Here is a 27,882-nt window from a genome sequence, read left to right as displayed (position 1 = left end):
ACGTCGGGTAAGGGAACAGAGGTAAGGGAATGCAGATATCAATTTTTGACGACTTTCCTGAGGAAAAATGCAATTTCGTATCGTTGGTTATTGCCTGAAGGTTTATTGATGACATGGAGGGATAAGAAGGTGAGGATTCGGAGTCTTCAAGAAGCAAGAGAATTCATGGAACAACAATTTAATTTGTCAGAATTAGATGTTGAAGGAGAAGGGGAAAGTAGAAGTTTGGAGGAATCGCAAGAGGAAGAAGAGGTAGAGGAGAGGAGAGAAGGAAAGGCAGGAAAGAAGGGTGGGGGAATACGAAAAGCTGAGGAATTAACAGCACCTCAGAGGGAGACAAGACAAACAGTTAAGAAGGCTATAACAGCGGGAAAGTAAAAACTTAGGTGAGAAAAGGAAATGGGGGAATTAGTGCGCTTGATATCTGTAAATATTAACGGTTTAAATGCTCCTAATAAACGTAGTAGGATTTTGAATAAATTAAGAAAGGCTAAGTATGATATTGTCTGCATGCAGGAGACTCATATAAAAAAAGATCAAAACCATTTGTTAGAATGCCGGGCGTTGGGTAAAACTTATACCTCATTAGCAGGTCAAAAAAAAAGAGGGATAGTGGTATATGTACGACATCATTTGAAATCCCAACAGGTTTTTGCTGACCAGGAAGGCCGGGTTCTCATGCTCAAAATAGAAATTGCCCAGTGGAAGTCTTTATTGGTTTGTATTTATGCCCCTAATGATGATCAGAGGACTTTTTATCAAAACTTATATGTTAAATTGGGGGAACTGGAATATGAACATGTCTGTCTAATGGGGGATTTCAATGCTGTAACGGATAGAATGCAGGATTATGTCCCGGGAAACATACAAGGAAGGTTAAAGGATATTAAGAGAACATTACCAAAAATATGTAATGATTTAAGGGAGGAATTTGGATTACAGGATATATGGAGGTTGAGAAATCCCAATAAAAATCAATATACTTATTTCTCTCCCAGACACCACTCGTGGACCTGAATAGATATGATATGGATGTCTCTTGAGTTGAGGGGGCTGGTCTCGGAAGTGGAAATAGGGCCCAATCAGTGGGCGGATCATAACCTGCTAATGGTAACTTGGAAGATCCCACATTGTAGGAAGAGTAGATGGAGAATGAATATAGGTATCCTGAAAGATGAAGAATTCATGAGTAAATTTAAGAAGGAGTTATATCTTTTTTTCCAGGAAAATAAGAAAGAGGATACTTCAATATACAATACATGGGATACGGTTAAGGCAGTGATGAGGGGATGGTTAATCAAGTATATGATTGACAAACGTAGGGCGGGTAAGAAACACCGAGACAACCTCTTGAATAAATTACAATGGGTGGAAGAAAGGATGCAAAATGGATTAACCCAGACAACATTGATAGAGGAAAGGGAGTACTGGCAACACCAGATTAAATTATTAGATCAAGAGGAATTAGCAAATAAACTAAAGTGGACTAAACAAAATTTTTTTGAAAGGGCGAATAAAACAGGAAAATGGTTGGCTTACTGGCTTAGAAAGGAGCAGGAACAACGGAGAATAGAAGGGCTGAAAGATGTAATTGGGAATTTCCATTGTACTAAGGAAGGCAAGAGAATGGTAGCTCAGGATTTTTTCACACAGCTTTATCAGAAAGGAGAGGAAAATATCTGTGAAATTCGGAAATATTTGGAAAAGACAGACTTGCCTAAAGTCTCGGAAACAATGAAGGAAATTCTTAATGCGGAATTTACGATGGAGGAAGTAGAAACAGTTATGAAAGCACAGGCGAATGGCAAAACCCCGGGTAGAGATGGCCTTCCAGTTGAATTATACAAAATAGTGTTTGACGTGATAGGAAGACACATGATGGATTTATTCAATGCGGTTATGAAAGAGGCTCAGGTTCCAGTATCTTGGACTGAGGCTTATATTTCTATTATCCCAAAAGAAGGAACTGATCTATCTCTTATTAAGAACTATAGACCAATATCATTACTAAACTCCGATTATAAGATATTTGCGGGGATTCTTGCAGCTAGGCTTAGCTGCTTCCTTAACCAATTCATTCACTCAGACCAAAACGGCTTCCTTCCTAATAGATATCTACGAGATAATCTTAGAATTATCATGAATACATTAGAATTTTTCGAAAATCGCCCGGATAAACAATTAGCTTTAATTTTTGTTGACGCCCAAAAGGCGTTTGACAGAATCAGTTGGGAATTTATGATTTCTCAATTGGAATATATGGAGTTTGGTGGGAATTTTATTTGGGCAATTCGAGCTATCTACCGGGAGCAGACTGCAAGAGTTCTCATAGATGGAGAGGAGACGGAGAGAATTCAAATTCGTAGAGGTGTCCCCTTTCCCCATTGCTATTTGTATTAACTTTAGAGCCCCTGCTTAGAGAAGTGAGAGGAAACACGGAAGTAAGAGGAATGAAGATTAGGCAGGAGGAAGTTAAAGTTCAGGCTTATGCAGACGATCTTGTATTTATCTTGGATCAACCACTGGACTCGGGCCTGAAATTATTATGCTTGATTAGAGAGTATGGGAAGGTAACTGTTTTGTTTTTAGGAATACCCCATTAATTACAAGACAGCTACCTCTCACAATTAATATGAGTATCCAACAAAAAAAACTTAGTTTCAGTACTTAAAAGGTATCCAGCCAAACTCTATTTAAATCAATGAATTGTGAATATTTAAATCAATGAATTGTGGGGCAAAAATATTACTTACATAAACTGTATTTTCTAAATTCCTTTTACCACTCAAGAAAAAGCAGTGCAAAAAAGGGAGTTATTTTGATAGATAGTATTTCAATTATAGTTATGAAAACAGATTGTAAATAATTCTTGAAGAAGCCATACCTTAACATTATTTTGGAAATTAAATTCTTTTCTACAGTTCCTGTGAAAAGTGCATTGGATTTCTCACCACTAAGAATATTGCCTGCAGCTTGAACATTAGGTGTCAGAAAAGTAAATTCATTCTTCTTGGATTCTGAGGAGAGGCAAAGCTGATAGGAATAAGGCAGAATCCCATCTTCAAAATTGGGTGGAAATATGACTCCAGTTGTGGAATGGGGAACAGGACCCAAACACTGTAGGAATCTGGGACTCCCTGAATGCTGGAGTTTGATGGCAATGGCCAGAATCACTGAGAAGTGGAATAAAAATGACATCACAGCTAAGGCCACCACTAAATAGAATGCACGTCTGATTGATCCTCTGAACTCCTCATCTGGTTTTTCATCTTCTGAAGGGCCTCCTGGAAGTTCTCAGCAAACATCAGATTCAGAGTGACAGAGGCTGAGAGAGGTGGCTGCCCATTATCCTTCACCAGAAGGACCAATCTATGTTTCACAGTATCTCTTTCCAAAAAGGTTCTAGCTGTCCTGATCTCTCCTGTATGGGAGCCAATAGTGAAGAGGGCCAGCTCTGTGGCTTGAATCAGCTGGTAGGAGAGCCAGGCGTTCTGTCCGGAATCAGCATCCACGGCCACCACCTTTGTTACCAGATAATCTGCCTCGCCTGAATGAGGGACCATCTCAAAGAGGGCAGAGTCCTTGGAGTCTGGTGAAGGGGACAGGATTTGGGGGCTGTTATCATTCCGATCCAGGATATACACCCTGACTGTGACATTGCTGCTGATAGGGGGACTCCCACCATCTTGGGCCTTTACCTGCAGCTGGAATTCCCTGAACTGCTCATAGTCAAAGGATCGCTGGGCGTAGATAATGCCAGTCTCAGAGTGAATGGAGACATAGGAGGTGATGGGAAGTTCTTCAATGTTGCTGGTGAGGACTGAATATGCAATGTGTGAGTTTTGATCCATATCTAGATCAAAGGCTTGAATCTGGAAGATGGAGGCAGCAGAAAGATTGTTCTCTGGCACATAGATGCTATAGGAAGCTTTTTCAGAAGCAGGTGCATTGTCATTGATATCAGAGATCTGCAGCAAGATGGTTTTATTTGCGCTCAGTGGAGGGGTTCCCTTGTCAGTGGCTGTGATTGTAATATTATAATGAGATGCTTTTTCTCTGTCCAGAGGTTTGTCTGTCATGAGCTTGTAGTAATTTTTAGATGATGGAAGAATCTTGAATGGCAAATCACTTTGCAAGTAGCAAGTAACCTTTCCATTATCACCAATATCTTTGGCTTTAACATTTATAACAGCAATTAAGTTTCCAGAATCAGAGTCTTCAGGAATTGGGTTAAACATAGAAGCTAACTGTATTTCTGGAATATGTCATTGTCATCTGAACACTTATTTCAGTATTGCAATGTGTCACCAATGCACCTCCATCCTTTACTGCAAATGATATTGTATACTCTTCTGTTTATTCAAAGTCCAGAAAGTGTCAGATAAATTGTCCCTTTAATTGAATCCAATCTGAATTTTTGTTCAGCAGTTGGTGGTAAATTGGTGAAATGATATGTGATTTGGGCATTTGTCCCTTCATCTTTATCAGAGGCTTCCACCTGAAGCACAAGGGATCCAACTGGAACACTTTCTTTCAAATTAACTGTGTATGTATCTTGAGTGAAAATGGGTGGGTTGTCATTGGCATCAGTGACATTTTTGTTTTGTTTTTTTTTGTTTTTTTTTTAATTAGATTTATATGCCGCCCTTCTCCGGAGACTCAGGGCGGCTTACAATGCCTTAAGCAATAGCCTTCATACTTTTGTATATTTATACAAAGTCAGCTTATTGCCCCCACAAACTGGGTCCTCATTAATTTTACATTAATCCATATATGGGCAGGTCCAGTTTTCCTTGGTTCACCTCCATCCATGGCTGTAAGGATCAGTGAAGGCTCTGTTCGCTTTCCCGATCGAGGGGTTTCTGCAGCACCAGTTCTGCATATTTAAGCCCATCTTTTCTCTCTCTAACTTCCAAGGCGAAGTATTGATTTGGACTCAGTATGCAATTCTGGACAGAATTGAGGCCAACATCTGGATCTTCTGCTTTTCCAATGAGAAATCTTGTACCTGGCAAAGTTAGTTCACTTTTTCCAAGCTGATATTGTTATTGTGGAATTTGGGTGCATTATCATTAATATCCAGGATTGTCACTGATATATGGAAAATATTTTGAGGGTTTTCCATCATAGCTTTTAAGTTAACAAGACACAGAAGGCTTTTTCCACAGATTCCTTCTCTATCTATCCTATCATTTACATAAAGATGTCCACTGTCTGCATCGATCATCAAAAACTGCATTTTATCCAAAGATACGGAATGTAGTTTATTATATTTTAATTCTTTTTCTTTTAAACTTAATTCCTTGGCAAGATTTCATACTATGGAAACCTTCGACATCTTCTCAGGTATGGAATTTGTTCTGCAATAGTGTGGTGGATGGATGACAAAATCAGGAGAAGCAACTTGCCTTAAGAGTGTCCTACGATTCCTTCTGTGCTTTTTCTCCATCAGTCTGATCCCCATCAGGTCATTTCTTTTTCCCAGCTTCTTATGACCTGACCAAATTCTCTTGGGATTGAAAGAAATATCAGTAGAAATAATAATTGCCTTTATGTTTTTCTCCCTTTTTTAGAAGTGTGGTCTTTTGCTTTTCATTTTCTTCTATTCTACACAGCAGTGATGGGAGCTGCTCAAGTTAGGAGGCCTCCTTTCAATCTCTATGCTCTCCCAGGCTATCAGCTTGGACAACAGCAGCACTCAGGCTCAGACAGAGAATTGCAGAAAAGTCTTTTCATTCATAGAAAACAGAAAGAGGGACATGATTGTTCAGCAGTGGTGTGTATATGGGGAAAATATTGTTTTTCCCTTTTTGTACAATAGTATGAAAATAATAGTTGCAACACCAATCAGATTTTATGTCGAATTCTCATATAGTAAGATAATATTAATTTCCAGTTCTATTAAATTTCTCTTAATTTGTTACAGTATGACAGAAATATGGTTTATTCCTGTAAAGAGTATACCCTGAGCTATGCCATTTTAAGTACCTTATTTTACCTTGTATAACCTGATTATATAACTGAGCAATAAGAACATGAGAAGAGGAATTGTTTTGCTTCTGTGATGCATATTTTTGAGGAAATGGATGTTCTGGTAAAATTCCGAAATGGGTCTGTTTGGGACCTGCCCATTCCAGAAGGGGAAGTCCACAAATAACGATACCATTTAGCATGGAAACATCTGTGTAGGGTATTTTTGAAGGGTATTTTTGGATGGGAATTTCCAGGGCGGAATATGTGCCAAATATGTTATATAAGACCTGAAACCAATTCCCTGGTGGACCGTTTGTATCCATTTGTATAGGGCTTCTGTATCCTGAAAACTGTATTTAAACCGTGTAATCGAAGTGGTCAGACTTCCTCTCTTTCATGGGAGGACCCTTTTGCAAAAGCTTGAAATATATATATAGCTATATATATATATATATATTTAATAAATCTGCTGTTTTTTCTTGTTCATGCTCTCTGTGTCACTTATTATAAGGTAATGCTGATTTCTGCATTTAACACAGTACCCCATTAAGATACTTTTTTTATTGAAGTGGAGTGGTGTTGTTATATTAATTCTGAAATGGCCAGACATATTCCTTATTTATTTATTTATTTATTTATTTATTTATTTATTTATTTATTTATTTATTTATTTATTTATTTATTTATTTATTTATTTATTTATTTATTTATTTATTTATTTATTTATTTATTTATTTATTTATTTATTTATTAAATTTGTATGCTGCCCTATCTCCAAGGACTCAGGGCGGCTCACACAACAATTGACCAACAACTATTAAAATCAACAAATATACACAAAAAATATAAAAAGTTTTAAAATTTTAAAAAATTTAAAATATACTACCCCATCAGTCCAGGCTGGGGGACATAAATAGCCAGGTTTTCAATTCACGGCGGAAGGTGCGAAGGTCAGGGGCCAACCGGAGCCCCAAGGGAAGTTGATTCCAAAGGGTAGGGGCGCTCACAGAGAAAGCTCTACTCCTGGGCGTCACCAGCCGACATTGTCTAGCTGATGGCACCCTGAGTAGGCCCTCTCTGTGAGAGTGCACCGGGCGATGAGAAGTTGATGCTGGTTGCAGGTGGTCCGACAAATAGCCTTGGCCTAAGCCATGAAGGGCTTTATAGGTTAACACCAGCACCTTGAATCTCACCCGGAGGGCAACCGGCAACCAATGCAAGCCACGCAGGAGAGGTGTAATATGGGAGTATCGGGACCCTCCCGCAACAACCCGCGCGGCCACATTCTGTACCAGCTGAAGCCTCTGGGTGGTCCTCAAGGGCAGCCCCATGTAGAGAGCATTGCAGTAGTCAATCCGGGAGGTGACTAGCACATGAGTGACTGTGTGTAGGGCATCTCGGTCCAAGTATGAGTGCAACTGGTGCACCAGGCGAACCTGGGCAAACACCCCCCTGGTCACGGCCATGATATGACCCTACAAACTCAGCCGTGAGTCCAGGAGGATGCCCAAGTTGTGCGCCCTGTCTACGGGGGGCAACACCTTGCCCCCAGTAGACAGCGTTGGAACTTCTTGCTCGGGCCAAAATGCCGGTATCCACAGCCACTCGGTCTTGTCTGGGTGGAGTCGAAGCCTGTTACTCCCCATCCAGATCCATACCGCTTCCAGGCACTGGGACATCATGTGAAGGACATCATTGGGCTGGTTCGGGGTGGATATAAAAAGCTGGGTATCATCAGCGTACTGATGATGCCCCACCCCAAAACCACGGATGATCTCTCCCAGCGGCTTCATGTAAATGTTGAACAGAAGGGGTGAGAGGACCGACCCCTGGGGCACCCCACAAGTGAGGGGCCTCATGGCCGACCTCTGCCCCCCTGCCAACACCGCTTGCGTACGACCCGAGGGGTAGTAGGCAAACCACCGTAAAACGGTGCCTCCCACTCCCAACCTCTCAAGGCGTCACAGCAAGATACCATGGTCAATGGTATCAAAAGCTGCCAAGAGATCTAATAGGACCAGGACCGAGGAATAACCCCTGTCCTGAGCCCTCCAGAGAGCATCCACCAGCGTGACCAATGCCTTCTCCGTGCTGTAACCGGGCCTGTAACCCGATTGGAACAGATCTAGGTAATCTGCTTCATCCAGGGCCACCGGAAACTGACGTGCCACCACGCTCTCAACAACCTTCGCCAAAAAATGAAGGTTGGAGACCGGACAAAGGTTGCCCAAAATGGTTGGATCCAAGGCAGGTTTCTTAAGGAGGGGCCTAACCACCGTCTCCTTCAAGGCGTCGGGAAAACTCCCTCCATCCAAGGATGCCGTTATCACTGCCTGGATCCAACTGCGTGTCACCTCCCGAGCTGCATAAACCAGCCAGGAGGGACACGGGTCCAGTATGCAAGTGGTCGCACTCAGCTTCCTCATGATCCTGTCCACTTCCTCCAGGGTAACAGGATCGAACTCTTCCCAGATAACAAGACCCACCGCCTCCTTCCCGTCCGACCCTGCCCAGTCAGAGTCCAAGCCGTCCCGAATCTGAGCGATCTTGTCCCACAGATGAAGGCTAAACTCCTTGGCTCGCTCCCGCAAAGGGTCCTCCCCCACCCTCTGATACAGGAGGGAGCGGGATACCCTAAACAGGGCAGCCGAGCGATTATCTACAGATGCGATGAGAGCGGAGAAGTATGTATGCTTCGCCGCTGTGATTGCCTTCAGGTAAGACCGTGTGAACGGTCTTAGCTGGGCTCAGTCAGATTCGGAACGACTAGTCCTTCAACAGCTCTCTAGGCCTCTTCTCCTGAGCTTCATCCCCCGAAGCTCATCAGTGTACCAAGGGGCAAGTCGGGGTCTGCACCGGGTCAGAGGCCTCAAAGGCACGACACGGTCGAGAGCCCCAGTGGCTGCCCTATCCCAGGCCTCCACCAGGGTCTCCACCGGGGTGTGGGAGAGAGAGAGAGGGATTATCCCAAGCTCCATCTGGAACCTCTCCGGGTCCATCAGGTACCTGGGGCGGAACCAGATGGTCAGTTCCGCATCCCAGCAAGGTGGGGTGGCACCCTGGAAGTCCAACCGGAGGAGATGGCTTAGGACCCGGGTACTTGCGGGACCGCCTACTACCACCAATAGCCTCCCACCGGCCGGTACGCTCCCATAGAGAGGGGCTCCTCCGGGTGCCGTCAGCCAAACAATGCCGACTGGCGGCCCCCAGGGGGAGAGCCTTCTCTGTGGGGGCACCTACTATCTGGAACGAGCTCCCCCCAGAGATACGGAGGATCCCGGATCTGCGCACCTTCCGCCGCGCCTTAAAGACCTTACTATTTCACCAGGCCGGCCTGGCCTAATTTTCCCCCTCTTTTATAAAAGATTTTTAAATTTTAAATATCTTTTAGTATTTATATATTCAATTTTAAATTGGTTTTAAAAGTTTGGGGTTTTAAATTTGTCGGGGCCAAAATTATTTAATTTGATTTTATTCTATTTTTTAAATTTTGTATTGTATGTGTTTTTATTGTCTGGCTGTGCACCGCCCTGAGTCCTTCGGGAGTAGGGCGGTATAGAAATCTAATAAATAATAATAATAATAATAATAAAATGATGTTCGGTCCATGACAGGGGGGAAACGACAGATACCCCTCCACTGAGCATAACACGCCACTGCTCCAAGATAAAAAACAAGATCAGGTGTGTGTCCTCCCTAATGAGTCGGTCCCTGAATAATCTGAGTCAGGTCCATGACCACCATGGATGCCATGAACTCCCGAGCCACCCCCGCCACCCCGCCCAGGGAAGGCAGGTTGAAGTCACCCAGCACCATAAGTCAGGGGAACTCCACCACCAACCCCGAAAGGGCATCGAGTAGGCCAGGCAGTTATAAGCCTTCTTGCTTATAATACTCTGGTACTACATATAATTATTGAATTAATAATCAGTTATCCACCTGAATGATAATAATAGTAATAATTCAAACTTAAGGGGTCAATGTTACTATAAAATTGTGGTTCTTCCCTAACATTTCCAACCAATGTACATTTTCCCACTCTTAAAGGAAAGGATTAGTTAATCTTCATGGTAATCACTTGCCTAATTTTTGCAAGCATACATATAATATTTACACCAGGGGTGAGTTCTACTTACCTCCACTACCGGTTCTCACTGGGAGCGCGCGTGTGCTTCTGCACATGCACAGAAGCTTCTGTACATATGCAGATTGTTCATGATGACATCCGGGTGGGTGGGCGGAGCCTCCTGCCACCATTACTACCGATTCGCAAGAACCAGACCAAACCAGGAGCAACCCACCACTGATTCATACATGTGTATGTATGTTCTTTTTGGGTTTCTTAAAAATTCTCTGTGAAAAGGAGTGCTTTGGTATTGATAATGCAGAATATAAATATACATATAAGCAAATATTCTTATGCATAATAAAATGAAATGGCACCAAAAATAATACATATAAGCTACTTAAAGCTGAGATACTTTCCATTGTGATATTTAAGCAGCATTAAACATTCTTACAAATTAGATGGCACTTTTTTTTCAGGAGACTAGCTTACTATAATTGTGCCATCCAGACACTGTTCTGCTACATGTAAAACTTTAAAGAAAAAATATTATTTTTATACCTTAAAGAATACTTTTATGAAAAAGTAAAAATATTCAAATGGGCTTTGTAGCATACCTAGTCATAGTCAGAGAAGTAATACCGTTCTTATAAAATTATCTATCAATTAGGTAAAAATGAAATGTTGGTCAAAATTATGTACCAAATTGACATAAGTCCTATCAACATTTCCAAATATAATAATACAAAAGTACAACTGTTTTCTTTGAGATGAAATTGTAAAATAAAAGAATGGGACTATTCAGTGTCAGACAAGATATTTATTTAGTTGAGGGGTTTTTTTAGCCAAATTTTTAAGGAAAATTTAAAGGGGACCCGGGAGGGTGGGAGGGGGTTGTAAAAGCGGACCTGGGGGGGTCCAGATAGCAACTGCACGGGATGATGGGTCGATTAGCTGCAGCAAAGGGGTCGCGAAAGGAAATTTAACCGGAGGGCAGGGGGACGACAGAAAGGGCTGTGTAATTGAAATAATGAGTGGGAGGGGCAGGTACGACGGGCGCAGGTTGTCATATCAAGTGTCGGGGGTGCACACGCGCTGTCTCCGAGCAATTGCGCACTCCGGCCCCCATTGCGTGACTCGTGTCCTGGGTTGTGTAGAGCCTCAGGCCCAGGGTCCGCGGCTGATGTTATGTAATGCCAGGTCGGTGGTTAATAAAGCCCCCCTCATTTGTGATCTTATTTTGGAGGGGGGTGCGGACCTGGCAGGTATTACGGAGACCTGGTTGGGCCAAGAGGGGGGGTCCCCCTCGTCGAGATGTGCCCGCCAGGTTTCCGTGCATTTCATCAGCCAAGGGCCCAGGGGAGGGGTGGGGGAGTGGCGGTGATTATTAAGGAAGGAACTGCCACCGGAAATACGTTAGATCTCCAACCTCCGGGTGTTTCGTTGCGCATTGAAGACCCTGTTGTTCTGCTAGGCCGGGCTATCAACATAATGATTTTAAATTGGGGCATTTTAAATTTTTGGGGTTTTAAACCGGCCAAATCTATTTAATTATTTTAAATTTTAATCATTGTTGTGTCTTGTGTTTTTAAATTGGCTGTACACCGCCCTGAGTCCTTCGGGAGAAGGGCGGTATAGAAATAAAATAATAATAATAATAATAATAATAATAATAATAATAATAATAATAATAATAATATAATAATAATAATAATATATTATTATTATTATTATTATTATTATTATTATTATTATTATTATTATTATTAGTATTAGTATTATTATTATTATTATTATTATTATTTAGGTATGACATGATAACTGTCTTCCAGAACATGATGGGCTGCCCAGAGAAGTGGGAGTCAACTTATTATTCAAAGCTCCCAAGGTTAAGACAAGAAGCAATGGATAGAAGTTCATTAGAGAACTCTACAATTTTATCTCTCACCATCAAGGCTTAATATATATCATTCCATCAAGCTCTCCTCTATTATGTGGTTTTCTATTCCCACAGCTGGAGCTGCAGAGAACCATTAGTAGTATGCAAAAGCAATCTAGGTGAGATGTGCTCATGTGCAACTTTATTGTGGCATTCCCATTTGAATACCACAGCTGTGTCACACTTGGCAAGAGTCACTGGATTAGCCCTCTGGTTTCACTATCAGTCTGCAGTCTGCAGTTTGTCTCTTGGGCTTTTTCATATATACTGCTACAGGAACTGTAGTGGAAGGCAGTTGCAACTGCAGTGCTTTCATATATCCAACATTTTCTTTATTTTCCAAACTATCATGACCCAGTGGCTCTTCCTTCTACCCATTCTAAGGTTTTCTATTCTATATTTATCAATCTATTCAAGCAAATTATTTTTCTGGCAAATACATGTTCAACAAGAATAATTTTTAAAACTCTGATGATAAGGAAACTCAACAAAATCTAGTGAGACAGTCTGATCAGTATAAAATGTGAAATATGAAAACCATTGTTTAGGATACTAGCTATAGCAATCATCTATACTTTAAGTGATAATTCTGGACAAATCTACCAATTTTCAGCAGGAATTGTCACATGGGCCTCCAAGGTCTGAGTGCCACATTAATCCCAAGATTTCAGTTTGTTCATGCCATACCAACTTTAATATTTAATGTTAAATATTGATTTACAATTATTCTAACAATATGTAATAATGAAATACTAAGTGTTATTGTAATTCTTTAAATAATGTTCCACGAAAGTATATCTCTCCAATTATACATGAAGAACTTTAATATGACAATGATAGCTAAAGAATTATGTCCAAGATTTATTCTAGAAAGCAGTCACATTTTTTAATGTAATGAAGCAGCCAAATTTTTTTAGCCAAACTATACAAGGAGAAAAAAAAATGTTATTTCCCCCCCAACCTAAAAGATAGCACATGGATTTAACTCAATTAACTGCTTTATGAAGTTTAAGTAAAACATTGCCAAGCTTTTCAAAATCCTGTTACTCATCCACTAAAAGAGTTAGGGGTTATAGTCCTCCCTCAGGAATGGAACCTCTACAGCTTAGACTGAGAAGTAAAAAAACATGTATCTATCAATCACTGCTGCACTATGGTGGTAGATTATGGTCTATAACCTTCATTGATTCAGACTGATAATAAAAGGATTTGCTTCATGTCATGAAATCAATGGCAAACTAGTCATATCATTATCATTTAAAATTGATTCCCATGTAATTTCGACTCTAACCCTCATTATATACAGAGATTGGATCAGTCCAGTTGAATAGAGAGGTACTCTGGTTTGGAACTGTACATACCCATAATATATACACCAGGGAAAATGTAAGTATTTCATAATGTGAGGCAATTGATTACAACAGCAAATTTTGAAATAAAAAGTTGTAATCCAATTCATTTTATTTAATGTGTCTAATTAATTGCTTCACATTTCATGTATGTATTTTGTCTTTGTTCAGTGCCTCTCTTCCTCATGTAGCAAGACTTTAATGCTAATTAGTATAGGAAAAGAAAGGATTTATGAAAGCCAAATGAGAACAAGGCAATCTGGATTCTATAATGTTGGCCATAATGAAGAACTACTGAGTAGAGCAGGAATCTCCAAACTTTTGGCAACAGGGGCTGGTTTTGTGGTAAACATTTTTTCCATGGGATATATGTGTGATGGTTTTGGTTTCACTCACTTGCCTGCTGCCCACCTCCAGCTGTGTGGCCCAATTCCTAACAGGCCATGAACTGGAACTGGTCTGTGGCCTGCTGGTTGAGGACCCTTTGTGTAGAGTGTATATATTACTTTTACCTCATAATTCTCATATTTAAAATTAATTTCATTTTATTTTCTATGGAAGGCTTTCTTATAGATATGACTTAGACCTACCTTTCCAGTTAAACTTTTTGTCTGGAAAGCTCACCAGCAGGAAATTAGAGTGTTAAGTGTTAGCAGAAAGATTTCAAATTCTTTTATATGAGGATGATATGGCAATACATTCACAAATGCAAGTTGACATAAAATGAGCAACAACTTTTGAATCCTTTTACAAAACTGAGTATTTGTAATGGGGCACTTACAACTTCTGAGGGCAAGCTGTTCCATTGGTGGGTTGTTCTCACTGTCAGAAAATTTCTCCTTATTTCTAGGTTGAATCACTCATTGATCAATTTCCATTCATTGTTTTTTGTCTGGCCTTCAGGTGATTTGGAAAATAGGTTGACCCACTCCTCTCTGTGACAAGCCCCCCCTCCCCCGATTGCATTGTATGTAAGGAATTAATACACCTCCACAGAAATACATAATACTAGGGATGAAAGCTTTCTTGAAAATATTTGGGTAAATGTAAGAGGGGGAAAATGACTTTGCTATAGAGGTGTTCTATGGTCCACCCGACCAACCAGAGGAAATAGCTGACCTCTTCACTAATCAGTTAGCTGAGGTTTGCAGGAAATACACCTCAATAGTAATGCTAGTAAAGGGAGAATTTAACTACTCTGACATCAACTGGGAAACAAACATTGCAGAGAGTGGGAGATCAAACATATTCTTGACATGCTTAGGTGACAACTTTGTCATACAAAAGGTAGATGAGAGAATTAGAGGGACAGCTATATACCAGGGGTGAAATCCAGCAGATTCTGGCAGGTTCTGGAGAACCAATAGCGGAAATTTTGAGCAGTTCAGAGAACTGGTAGTGGAAATTTTGAGTAGTTTGGAGAACCGACAAATAACACCTCTGGCTGGCCTCAGAGTGGGGTGGGAATGGAGATTTTGCAATATCCTTCCCCCAGGAGTGGAGAGGGAATGTGGATTTTGCAGTATCCTTCCCCTGGAGTGGCATGGGAATAGAGAATTTGAAGTATCCTTCCCCTGCCACGCTCACCAAGCCACGCCCACAGAACCAGTAGTAAAAAAAATTGGATTTCACCACTGCTATATACTAATAATATACTAATAGGGAAGAAATGGTTGAGGAGTAGAAGTTATAGAAACTTAGTAGGAGAGTGACCATGTTAGTCCACCATAATGCAACCACAGTAACTGAACCAAGTCACGTTAATGTTGTAGAATTTAAGAAAACTGACTTAAATTCTAACTTATTAACAGACAAATTAGAAAGGATTCCATGAATGGAAATTCTAAAAGTAAAAATACCTCAAGGTGCTTGGGAAATGTGGAAAAATGAGGTATTGAAGGCCCAAACAAAAACAATATCACAGAGAAAGAAAAACAAAAGACACCAGAAGAGACTAGCATGGTTACACAAAGTGTTCTCTGTCAAATTGAGGGACATAAAGGCCAAAAATAAAAATTGGAAAGAGGGAGACATAACTAAAACAGAATACCAGCAAATAGCCCAAATCTGCAAGGATAAAACTGGCAACTAATGCAAAAAATAATTTAAGTAGTTCCTTTCAATATGTAAAAAAAAAAAAACAAGAAGAAAGTGAAGGAAATTATTGGTCTACTAATGGAAGTAGATGGCAGGAAGATAACAGAAAGCAGGAAGAAACCAGAAAGGAGCTGCTCAATTCCTTCTTCACATCAGTTTTTACACACATGGAAGAAAAAAACCCAAACTATAAAAACAGCGACAAGGAAGATAGAACAGGTATACAAATCAAAATAGACAAGGAATTAATAAGAGAATACACATCTATCTAGTCTACAAATTGAGGGGTCCTTGGTAGTCTCTGAGTTTGCTTGTTTTCTGGCAGATGTTTCATTACCCTAACCAGGTAATATTATCAATGCTAGCAAAGCACCAAGGACCCTTCATTTCAACCCTGGGCTACAAATATTATCCTTTATTAGTCTACAATTTACCTGGACCAGGGGTGGGTTCTACTTATCTTTATTACCGGTTCGCAATGGGATTGCATGCGCCTTGCTTCTGTGCATGCGCAGATCGCTTCTCATGACATCAGGATCAGTAGGCGTAGCTCTCGCTGGTTTTAATACCGGTTCTATAGAACCAGTCTGAACCAGGGGCAACCCACCACTGACCTGGACCAGATGATTTCAGTGCCAGGGATCTACAGGATCTAATCTCAGAATGACTGAATGTAACCTTTCAAAGCTCCTGTAGACAGGGAAACTACAAGAGGTCTGAAAAAGAGCTGATGTGATTCCAATCTACAAGAAGGTGGGGTGGGGTGGGGGCTAAAATGTCTAGGACGTTTTAGGCCAATCAGCTTGACATCAAAATCTGGGGAAATCCTGGAAAACATAATCAAGTGCAGGATTTGTAAGCATGTAGAAACAAACAAGATGACTACTAGAACCCAGCATGGGTTAATAACAAGTCATGCCAAACAAACCTTATAGCCTTCTTTGATAAAGTGACTAAATTAGTGGACCAGTGAAATGCTAAAGATAGAATCAAGATTCAAAAGGATCTTGACAGACTTGAGCATTAGGTGTCATCTAACAAGATGCAGTTCAGAAAAGTTGAGAAAAGTAAAGTTCTGCACTTAGGCAGGAAAAACCAAATGCATAGGTCCAGAATAGGTGGTATGTGGCTCAACAGTAAAAACTCTGAAAGGGATTCAGGTATCCTAGTGGACTTTCACTTGAGTATGAGCCATCAATGTGCTGCGGCTATCAAAAAAGCCAATGCAGTCCTAGGCTGCATCAAAAAAGGGATAGCATCAAGATTATGAGAACTTTATATCACACTACTGAAGTCATAATTGGAATACTCATACACTTCTGGTCATCAAGATACAAAAAAGATGCTGAGACAGGGATGCTATTCAGTAGATTCTGATAGGTTCTGGAGAACCAGTAATGAAAATTTTGAGCAGTTCGGAGAACCGGTAGCGGAAATTTTGAGTAGTTCGGAGAACTGGCAAATACCACCTCTGGCTGGCCCCAGAATGGGGTAGGAATGGAGATTTTGCAATATCCTTCCCCCCAGAGTGGGGAGGGAATTGGGATTTTGCAGTATCCTTCCCCTGCCATGCTACGCCCACCAAGCCACACCACGCCCATAAAGCCATGGCCACAGAACCAGAAGTAATTTGAATTCCACCACTGTGCTGAGACCCTAGAAAGTGCTCAGAGAAGTGCAGCAAAGATGATAAAGCATTTTGAGACTAAATTATATAATGAATGGTTGAGGGAGCTAGGCATATTTAGTCTTTCAAAGAGAAGAATTAGAGGGAGTATGATAATTATCTCCCAGTAATTGAGGGGCGGTCACAGAGAAGAGGGGATTGACTTATTCTCCAAAGCACCAAAGGGCAGAACAAATAGTAATGGGTGGAAGTGTGTTAAAGAGAAGTCCAAGCTAGAAGTACGCAAAAATGTTCTGACAGTGAGAACAATTAATCAATGCAACACCTTGCCTCCCAGAATTATACATGCTCCATCACTGAAGGTTTTCAAAAATAGACTAACAACTATTTGACTCGGATGGTATAAGGTCTCCCGCCTGGAGTAGGTTTGAAGTAGAAAACCTCCAAGGTCCCTTCCAGCCCTGTGATCCTATGTTCTATGGACAATTAATAGCCATGCAGTCAAACAACTTTAAAGTATAAATATCTAGCAGTTGTTTTGCAAAGCAATAGGAAATCAAAGGTTTGAATAATCTATGCCACTTTGAAGGTGCAAAAGAATTCTGCAGTCATTCCAAGATTTTACAGATATTAAGAAGGAAAATTAACTCCAGTAGAAAATATGCTGTTTCCTGCCAAATCATTAGTATGAATGATGTATGTAATCCATTTTCACATTTTATAACCAACAGATTCAATGAGCTTTCCTGATGGCTATAATATGTCTAAACTGTAACTGAAACTGTAAGCAGGCTTGCCAAATAAACCCCAACCTGATTCAGGATACTAACAACTAGATCAGAGTTACTTTAAACTTCAGTGGAGTGCTCCTTTTGTTGTTAATGAGTAACTATAAAGATGACAATTAGTTTGCAGAAAAAAAACATTTATTACCAATGAGTGAATATACAAGCTAACTGGGTATTTGATGACATGAGAATGCTTAATGAAAGGATAGCTGATATGGATCACTGGAAAAAGCTGGGTCAAGCCTTAGACTTCTGTCACTCATTGGTTGAAAGTACTATTGGTGCCCTGGCCAATCTATATATTACTAAAATTCTTGTTTCTTCAATAATTCAATTGGGCAAACCTTCAATTGGGCAAAATGGTGCATCATAGGGCAACAATTTTTGAATCAGTGTACTTTCAATGGGCTAATTTACAGAATTTGTCCAAAACCCTGTACCCATGATTCCTATGGGATTGAAATTTGGCAAAGTTGTGGCTATATAAGTGCTGCTGTGCTGCCATGATCAGCCAGTCATGTGATTGTTATTTTGTATGCTCCCTGCCAACTTCTTATAAGGAAATGAGGAAGACAGCAGGAAGTCAGAAATTGCTCCTGTTCTGCTTGTTATTTTGCCCATCCATGGTCATTCTGTTTATTTGTTTAGAGGAAATACCTCTAAAATGGATCATGACTTGTCTAGTTATTTACAAAATCTTCTAAACTACCCTTTTTATGATGACGCCAGATATAGGATAATTCCACTTACTAAAAGGTTTAAAGAGGAGTCCAGAGAATTTTACCTTCACTTATTATTGAAGGATATAGCGGCTAATATGTTGATACAAGTTGCAAGATTTTGCTCTGAACATGAACAAAAGCATATGTACCTTACAGTTAAAAAATCAGCAGAACTAGAAAGGCAAATTCTACATTGTGTTCCACTTTATTTACTTCCCCTGTTTTATTTTTTTAATTTACTACTTATGTAAACATAATCAAGGATTGTAAAGTAGCAAAAAAAAAAAAGATAAGGTTTTATAGTTAATAGATTTAAATTAGCTTAAAAGGTTCTAATTTATAATTTTTATCCTATTTTAGCAATATATATATATATATATATATATATATATATATATATATATATATATATATATATATATATATATCCTGTTTTTCCTTTTTTACAATGATAATTGATCATAATGTTTGTTCCATATTTTCTATCACCTATTATTTTCTAATAGCAACAATCTAACATGATTTTGAGTTTCAGTGTATACGTTAATTTTAAAATAGTTTGTCATATTACATAGAGTTCAATTAAATCTTATAAAATAGCTTGTATAGGATTGTGTTTGTTTCGTAAGGAGCATAATTATGGGAAGAGCAATAAAAAAACAATATTACCTTTTCATTATTTTCTACCTTAGGATGCAAACTGCTTTCTCTGTTGCTTGAAAGAGGCGCTTCAGTTTTTTCACCACAAAGCACATTCTCTGCAATATGAATGTTTGGTGCCAGGAAGGTAAATTCATTCTTTCTGGATTCTGAGGAGAGGCAAAGCTGGTAGGAATAAGGCAGAGTCCCATCTTGAAAATTGGGTGGAAATATGACCCCAGCTGTGGAATGGGAAACGGGAGCAAAACATGATAAGAAACTAGAATTCCCTGATTGCCTGAGTTTGATGGCAATGGCCAGAATCACTGACAAGAGGAATAAAAATGACATCACAGCTAAGGCCACCACCAAATAGAACTGCAAACCTGATTGATCCTCTGAACTCTTCATCTGATTTTTCATCTCTGGAAGGGCCTCCTGAAAGTTCTCAGCAAATACCAGGTTCAAAGTGACAGAGGCCGAGAGAGTCGGTTGTCCATTATCCTTCACCAGAAGGACCAGTCTCTGTTTCACAGCATCTCTTTCCAAAAAGGTTCTAGCTGTCCTGATCTCACCCGTATGGGAGCCAACACTGAAGAGAGCTGGTTCTGTGGCTTGAATCAGCTGGTAGGAGAGCCAGGCGTTGTGTCCAGAATCAGCATCCACAGCCACCACCTTTGTTACCAGATAATCTGCCTCGGCTGAATGAGGGACCATCTCAAAGAGGGCAGAGTCCTTGGAGTCTGGTGAAGGGGACAGGATTTGGGGGCTGTTATCATTCCGATCCAGGATAAACACCCTCACTGTGACGTTGCTGCTGAGAGGGGGACTCCCGCCATCTTGGGCCTTCACCTGCAACTGGAATTCCCTGAACTGCTCATAGTCAAAGGATCGCTGGGCATAGATGATGCCGGTCTCAAAGTGAATGGAGATATAGGAGGAGATGGGAAGTTCTTCAATGTTGCTGGTGAGGATTGAATATGTGATGTGTGAGTTTTGATCCACATCCGGATCAAAGGCTTGAATCTGGAAGATGGAAGCACCAGAAAGATTGTTCTCTGGCACATAGATGCTGTAGGAAGCTTTTTCAAAAGCAGGAGCATTGTCATTCATATCAGAGATCTGCAGCAAGATGGTTTTATTTGCGCTCAGTGGAGGGGTTCCCTTGTCAATGGCTATGATTGTAATATTATACTGAGATGCTTTTTCTCTGTCCAGAGGTCTGTCTGTCATGAGCTTGTAGTAATTTTTAGATGATGGAAGCAACTTAAATGGCAAATTATTTTGCAAATAACATGTAGTCTCTCCATTATCACCAGCATCCTTGTCATTTACACTGAGGAGAGCAATCAGTGTTCCAGGAAGTGAATCTTCAGGAACTGGACTGAACAGAGAGGTTAGAGTTGTCTCTGGGGGATTATCATTCTCATCTAGAACACTTATTTCAATATTGGAGTGTGTTATTAATCCGCCCCCATCTTTTGCTACAACTGTCATTGTATATTGTTTTATTTCCTCAAAATCCAGTAGGACACTAAGAATGACAGTTCCTTTAGCAGAATCCAGGCTGAATTTGTCCTTTGCAGTTGCTGGTAAGTTGCTGAAATGATATGTGATTTGGGCATTTGTCCCTTCATCTTTATCAGAGGCTTCCACCTGAAGCACAAGGGATCCAACTGGAACACTTTCTTTCAAATTAACTGTATATGTATCTTGAGTGAAAATGGGTGGGTTGTCATTGGCATCAGTGACATTAATCCATATATGGGCAGTTCCAGTTTTCCTTGGTTCACCCCCATCCAGGGCTGTAAGGATCAAGTGAAGGCTCTGTTCGCTTTCCCGATCAAGGGGTTTCTGCAGCACCAGTTCTGCATATTTAAGCCCATCTTTTCTTTCTCTAATGTCCAGTGCAAAATGGTTATTTGGACTCAGTATGTAATTTTGGACAGAATTGAGGCCAACATCTGGATCTTCTGCTGTCCCTACCTGAAATCTTGTACCTGGCAAAATTTGCTCACTTGTTTCCAAGCTGATATTGTTATTGTGGAATTTGGGTGCGTTATCATTAATATCCTGGATTGTCACTGATATATGGAAAACATTCAGAGGGTTTTCAAGTACTACATCCATATTAACAAGACAAAGAAGAAATGCATCACATAGTTCTTCCCTATCAATCCTGTCATTCACATAGAGGTTTCCATTTTTGGCATTGATACTGAAATAATGCATTTGACCTACAGAGACAGCATTCAAATTTCTCCTAGACAGCTCTTGGATATTTAGTCCCAAATCCTTGAGAAGATTCCCTACTACAGATCCCTTAGTCATCTCTTCAGGTATTGAAAAGCCAATTTTTTCTGAAGCAGTACAGCAGGAACATGATAATAATAAGAGAAGCAATACTTGCCTTCTGACTGCCCTTCCATTGTCTTTGTTCTTTCTATCCATACAGCTGTTTGCAGTTTCTGGCTTTGCCCCGCAACTAGTAGCGATCAGATGAAATTTCCTTACAGTGCAAGAAACCTATTTATATAAAAATTAGCTTCTTCTTGTCTTTTAATTGTTTAGACTGTAAATATTAGATTTGTATTTTTCTGTAGTCTGCTGTTTGCCCATTATGTGCAACACTATAGGAGAAAAGTATCAATGAAACATCATTGGCTCACCAGCTTTTCTTCCCATGCCACATTGTCCAACAGTGACACTCTGAGGATCAGTTAGAAAATTGCATTGAATAGTTTCCTATCCAATTTAAAATAGAAATGCTATTTCACTGTGATTGTTTGTCTCATAAAAATAAATGTATTTTGAAAATACGTTTGAATCTTAATTTTAAGCTATTATTTTATTTCTCCATTTGTTTCTTCATATAAGCCACTGAATATGACTTTAACTTCCATATTATTGCTTTGTAATTATGAATTCATAATTACACGGAATTATGTAATTTTAACAATGACAGTTATTTGGATTATGTGAATTTGTGCTTTTTTTTAAAAGGACCTATCAAAATGTAATTAAATGAGGCTGCTGAAAACATTATATCAGCACTGTCACCTTAAAAGTTAAGGTTCTAGCTTCTCTCGCTGAGAAGGCTGAAACATATTATTTTAAAGGTGTAAAGGAGGTAGCTGTATTAATCTGCTCCAGATGATAAGGAGGAAGATTTGAATGGGCAGTGACCCTGATCCACAATCACTTATGCAAAAATGATATTTTTTGCTTCATAAGACACACTCCCCCCCCCAAAGTGGGTGGAAATGTCTGTGCGTCTTATGGAGCAAACAATACGGGCCACAGCAGAGGGGTCCTTTTACAGTGCTGAACCCCACCTCTTCTGTCTTTGTCATTGCCCATTTTCCTCCTCTAAACCTAGGTGTGGCTTATGGTCAGGTGCGTCTTACAGTGCGAAAAATACGGTAATCTGTACAAAATGTACAAACTCTACATTTGTCTTTTAAAATTCTAGAATCTCATACTCTATTAAAAATTGTTTATCTAGCTACTGATCCCTGTAAATATGTGTGTGCGTGCGCGCATGTGTGTGTATGTATGTAATGCAAAAATACTCTTTTTTAGATTAGAACTCAGTATCCCCTTTGGAAGATGTATTGCTGATTCCAAAAGCAGCAGCACTGAAAATACCTCTCTAAAAAATATTGTAACTCTGATAAAACATAATGTATGCCTTTGCAAGCTTTTTTATCTTTGAAAATATTATAATAATGTGGCTCCATGCTCATTTTGATAAACTTTCTTCTTTTTTATGTTCTGTTTTATAGACAACAAAGACCAATAAATTTTACATATTTTGAAATATTCTTGAACAGTATTATAATAAGAATGCAATTGGACATATCATGGGAACATGCTAGAACATGCCAGTTTATTAGAAATACAAAACAGACATTAAAATGGAAGTGGTAAAAGTGAGTTCTGCATTCAGATTCTGCTTGTGGATTTCTCATAGGCAGCTTGTAACCACAGTAGAAATGTTCTTAGGTTTAAAACTATCAAAATAGCAGAAAAACACAAATAGATGCCTTTTTGAACAACATTAAATAACACAACTACTCCAAAGGCTGGACATTCTGAGTGACTGACATCATGTGATAAAAGTGTGATATAGAGTTTCATAGGATTATAAAATTATAAAGTTGGAAACTTTAGATTCATTTTAGATTAAGTTAAACCTCCTGCTCCAGAATCCAAATGAAAGTATCCTCCACAAATAATAGCTCAAGTTTTGTTTAAAAATATTCAGTATAGGAGAGTCAATCAGTCCTATTGTCAAATTGCTCTTACTATTAGAAAAGTTTTCATAACGTTCAATCAAAGTCATTTTTTTTTCATAATTTAAATTCATTATTATGGAAATGTTAAGTGTTCTGCCCTATGGGACAATACATACTGACCTTGGTGGTCTTCTATATGACAACCATTTATGTACTTGAAGAGTGCGCTCATATTTTCTATCAATCTTCTGTTCTCCAAACTAAAGATTTTTAGTTCCTTCAGACTCGCTTAATACTATTACATTTCTAGTTCCTGAACTTCCTCAGTACGCTTCTTTAAAGCAGTTCCAGTTTTAATACTTCTTAAACAATGGTGTTCAGGGCTAGACAAAGTATTTGAGATAGATTGTGATTAATGCAGAATAAAGTTGAATAATACCTTCGGTGGTGCAGATAAAATCACTTTTGTCTTTCTTGCAGCCACATGACATCACAGTTGGTTTAGTAGTAAAAACACCAGACTAGAAAGTGGGAGACCATGGCTTCTAATCCTGGCTTAGGCATGAAAGCCAACTGGGTGACCAATTCTTTCTTAGCCCAGCCCAACCCACCTCATAGGGTGGTTGTAGTGGTGGGTTGCCCCCGGTTGGGACTGGTTTGCAAGAACCGGTAGTAAAACCGGCGGGAGGCTCCGCCCACTGCCTCGGATGTCATCATAGGCGATCTAAAAATAGTCAATGTACTATTTTCAATCACACAAAACTCCATACTCCCAAATCATCAAACTCCACATTGTTTTAGGCTTTACAAAATATAGCTACTATTTATCTCATTAAATATAATATTTAGAGATATCTCACTAAATATAATATTATTTGCAGTAATTTTTAAAGATAACCATTTCAGCAATGGGGGCTTAGCACTTTCCCCATTTTTCCTGTGCTAATTGATCTTCCATGGTCCTATTTTTAGAAGAAGAACATGACTGATTTTGATCAAACTTCGTTGATTTCATTCTTTGTAGCCAAATTAATGAATGCTCATCAATGGATTATTTTGAAAAGACTGTACACTGTAGTTATATTATATTCTTTTTGTTCCCTCCTTCTCCCAACTTCTATTAATGGTAATATTTGTTATTCTTTTTAATAGATGGAGAAAAATATCTGTTCACAAAGTTTATTTCCACATTCAGTGGCTGTTCAGGTTATGTTCTCTTTGCTTATTTTATTTTTCTTGTTGAAAGAGAAGTCAAGGCTCTCTACTGAACCTTATATTAGAACCGTATATAGCATCTGCAAATCTCATACCACCTTTACAGATACTTTACAACATTAGCAAGGTAAATATATAGACATAAGCCCTGATCAAGTGCTTAAAGAAACAAGGAAAAAGCTTCTGATAGGGTGGAGATGGTGCAGCATGCAGAGTTCTGGCTCATGCATACCCACATAGATGAACACATGTTCATGCAAAGCTGATCTTTGCATTTTCAGCTAAATTCAGAGGGGACAGGGAAAGAAAGGGATGAAAGAGAAGGATCCACGGTGGCACAGAGGTTAGAGTGCAGTACCTTCCATCCTTCCGAGGTGGGTAAAATGAGGACTCAGATCATTGGGGTCGATATGCTGACTCTGTAAACCGCTTAGAGAGGGCTATAAAGCACAGTGAAGCAGTATATAAATATAAGTGCTATTGCTATTGCTATCCTAGTACAAAACTTTTCTTTCACATTTCTTTCACATTAATTTGTTACTGTGACAATATTCAAGGATCAGGCCCAATAACTGGCATGAGACAATCATCTGAATAAGTCTCTTTTATTTACAGGTTCATCATTACATCACAAAATGCATCTGGAAGTGAGGGTCAGGGAGGAGTGTGTCTGCCTTTTATACTTGTGGGCGGAGATTCAGGTAAGGAATGGTCAGTGGGTGGTACTGCCCAAGTGGGCATTATAGTTAACCCCTGAACTACTGTGTCCCTGGTGACCCCTGGCATGGGTAAGGCATTTATCCCTGACAAATCCCCCTCTAAATGCCTGACCTGTGGTTGTGGGCTTGACTGTCTAAATGTTACCCAAGGGCGAATACTAAGCTTGGATACCAGGTGTGAGTGTTGCTTGCCCTGTAGAGGTTTTGTGAGTATGTCTGCAGTCTGTTCTTCTGTGTCGCAATGTATGGCTTTTACAAATCCGATTTTAGAGAGCTGTCTCACATGCTTGTACTTTATATCAATATGCCTGGATCTCTGTCCTACCGCATCGGCCATGGAGATTTCTATAGCGGCCTTGTTGTCTTCGTATATGTTTATCGGATACGCAGGTTCGCACCACACACTGGCGAGTAGATCGTCGAACCAGATGAGGTTGTTTGCGGCCTTGGATAGGCATATGTACTCCGCCTCTGTGGTTGAAGTGGCCACTAAGTTTTGCTTACCCGTGTACCAATGCACCGGGCTATTGTTCAAGTAGAATATGTATCCTGATGTGCTTTTCCGGCTTTTGGTGTCACCGGCCCAGTCAGCATCAGCATAGCAGGAGAGGACGGGCTCGTTGGACGGCTCTGGTTCTAGGACTAGGCATGCGTCGGCACTTTGCTTCAGGTACCTCAGTACCCTCTTTACAGTGTCCCAGTGGTACACGGTGGGTTTGCCTACGTGCCTAGACAATAGATTAACTGATAATGCAATATCTGGCCTGGTCCAATTGGCAATATATAAAAGAGAGCCTATGACTGATCTGTACAGTGTGTTGTCTTCAAACTCGGGTGATTCACCATGCGTATTTTTTAGGAAGTCCGGTTGCATGGGTGAATCACATCCCTTGGCATCTGCCATGTTGCATTTGTGTAGTATTTCCTCTATCTTCTCCTTCTGGGACAGTTGAAAGCCTTTGGGTGTTTCGTTGACCTGCATGCCTAGGTACCTGTTTATTTTCCCTAGGTATTTTAACGTGAAATGTTCACTTAGTTTACTGGCGAAGGCGTCACGATTCCCTTTGTGTTTACTGATGTAAAGTATGTCGTCCACGTAGATTAGGATGTACTCTGGTGAGTCCCCCTCTCTCCTAGTGAAAAAACAGTTGTCGGCTATGGTTGCTGTAAATCCCATTGACTTCAGGACCTCAACTAGGCACTCATATCAGCGTTTGCCGGACTGTTTCAGTCCATACAGGCTTTTGTGAAGTAGCCAGGTGTCCCCCCTGTTGGTCTCCTTACTGTGTGGTGCCCTGACGTATATTTCCTTATCTAGGTTGGTGTGCAGGTAAGCTGTCTGCACGTCGAACTGATGTACCTCTAGTCCTAGCAGGGAAGCAATAACCAGAGCACTTTTGACGCTCTCGGTCCTCACGGTGGGTGAGTAAGTGTCAGTGTAGTCTTCTGGGAACCTCTGAGCAAACCCCTGGGCAACCAACCTAGCCTTGTATAGGTTTTGACCACCCTCCAGGTTCTTGATTTTGAAGATCCACCTGGTACCTATCGTATTTTTGCCCTCTGGAACCTTGGCTGGAGTGTAAACTTCTAGCTTTCTCAGACTGTCCATTTCCTTGGCCATGGCCAATTCCCATTTCAACCTCTCCTCTTGTGGCAGTCTCAATACCTCTTCATATGTGTTAGGTGTGATATGATTTGTGTGTATGTGCATCACGTAGTCATTTAACCTTTTTGGTAATTGATTCCTGGTTGATCTGACTGGCCTATCTGTCGTATGTTCGGTGTCATGTAAGTACCTGGCTTCCTTTTGTGTTAGTGAGTCTACACTTATCTTGGGGTGATTCCCTTTCCATTCCTCAACCTTGATGCCTTGGAGCTTGGGTTTGTGTTCCTTCCTTTCCTGTCTATCTGCCGTTTCGCGTTTGTCTTGCACTTGCTCGTCTGGCCTAGTTTCCTGTCTGGTGGATACCTCGTTGAGGTGTATCCTGGACCAGTTGGCTTGTTCGTGGAATACCGCTGTCCTAGATACCACAAACCTGTCATTATTGTCCACAAATCTGAACCCCTTGGTACCTGGCTCGTACCCCATAAATCTCAGTCTCCTGGATATTTTGTCCCCCTTCCTGCGCAGCTGTTTGGGTATGTGGACATCAGCGGTTAGGCTGAATACATGTAGGTGTGCTATTTGTGGTTTTTTGTTGTACATGAGTTCGTACGGTGTTTTGTCTATCACACTGGACCAGGTTCTGTTGAGTGTGTAGTTTGAGTAAACTAAGGCCTCGGACCAAAAATGTTGACCAATTCCCGCGTCCTCTAAGGCACACCTGATCATTGTCTGTAGCGTGGAATTTCATCGTTCTACGACCCTGTTCTGAAAGGCCGAGAACGGAGACGACGTAAAGTGAAGCACGCCTTTGGATCTGAGCCAATGAGAGAAATCCTTTGATAGGAACTCAGATCCTCTGTCGGTCATGATTTGCTTGATTTGGGTATTGTTTTGGGTCTCTACC

The 27,882-nt window shown here is 40.3% G+C and overlaps 2 protein-coding genes and 1 pseudogene across 5 annotated transcripts in view; all 3 read right to left on the bottom strand.

Moving 5' to 3' along the window:
- LOC139314882 (protocadherin gamma-A4-like) overlaps positions 1 to 27,882 on the bottom strand; it is a 234,618-nt gene that overhangs the window by 102,807 nt on the left and 103,929 nt on the right. The window lies entirely within an intron of this gene.
- LOC139313878 (protocadherin gamma-B1-like) lies at positions 39 to 5,239 on the bottom strand (annotated as a pseudogene).
- On the bottom strand, positions 7,935 to 26,549 carry LOC139313872 (protocadherin gamma-B5-like). Its single transcript, XM_070939350.1, has 5 exons — positions 25,518 to 26,549; positions 21,870 to 21,945; positions 21,405 to 21,560; positions 19,231 to 21,065; positions 7,935 to 8,159 (listed from the first exon to the last, which is right to left on the bottom strand). The coding sequence occupies exons 1-5, from the start codon at positions 26,547 to 26,549 to the stop codon at positions 7,935 to 7,937; spliced, it is 3,324 nt and encodes a 1,107-aa protein (XP_070795451.1).

The sequence above is a fragment of the Pituophis catenifer genome, unplaced genomic scaffold, assembly GCF_029215685.1.
Source record: "Pituophis catenifer annectens isolate HBS135680 unplaced genomic scaffold, rPitCat1.0.hap2 SCAF_3, whole genome shotgun sequence".
In the NCBI taxonomy this organism is placed as follows: domain Eukaryota; kingdom Metazoa; phylum Chordata; class Lepidosauria; order Squamata; family Colubridae; genus Pituophis; species Pituophis catenifer.
Note: the sequence above shows the minus strand (reverse complement) of the source record. Positions and strands in the feature narration are given on the sequence as shown.

Excerpts from the sequence above, each read along its gene's own strand:
- LOC139313872 (XM_070939350.1), bottom strand. The coding sequence starts at position 26,549 with ATGGGATTTACAGCAACCATAGCCGACAACTGTTTTTTCACTAGGAGA. Across the intron at positions 21,946-25,517 it reads AGCTTAGTATTCGCCCTTGG|GAAACTATTCAATGCAATTT; the intron begins GTAACATTTAGA and ends TAAATTGGATAG. Across the intron at positions 21,066-21,404 it reads TTTCAGTATCAATGCCAAAA|TGGTGCTGCAGAAACCCCTT; the intron begins ATGGAAACCTCT and ends AATATGCAGAAC.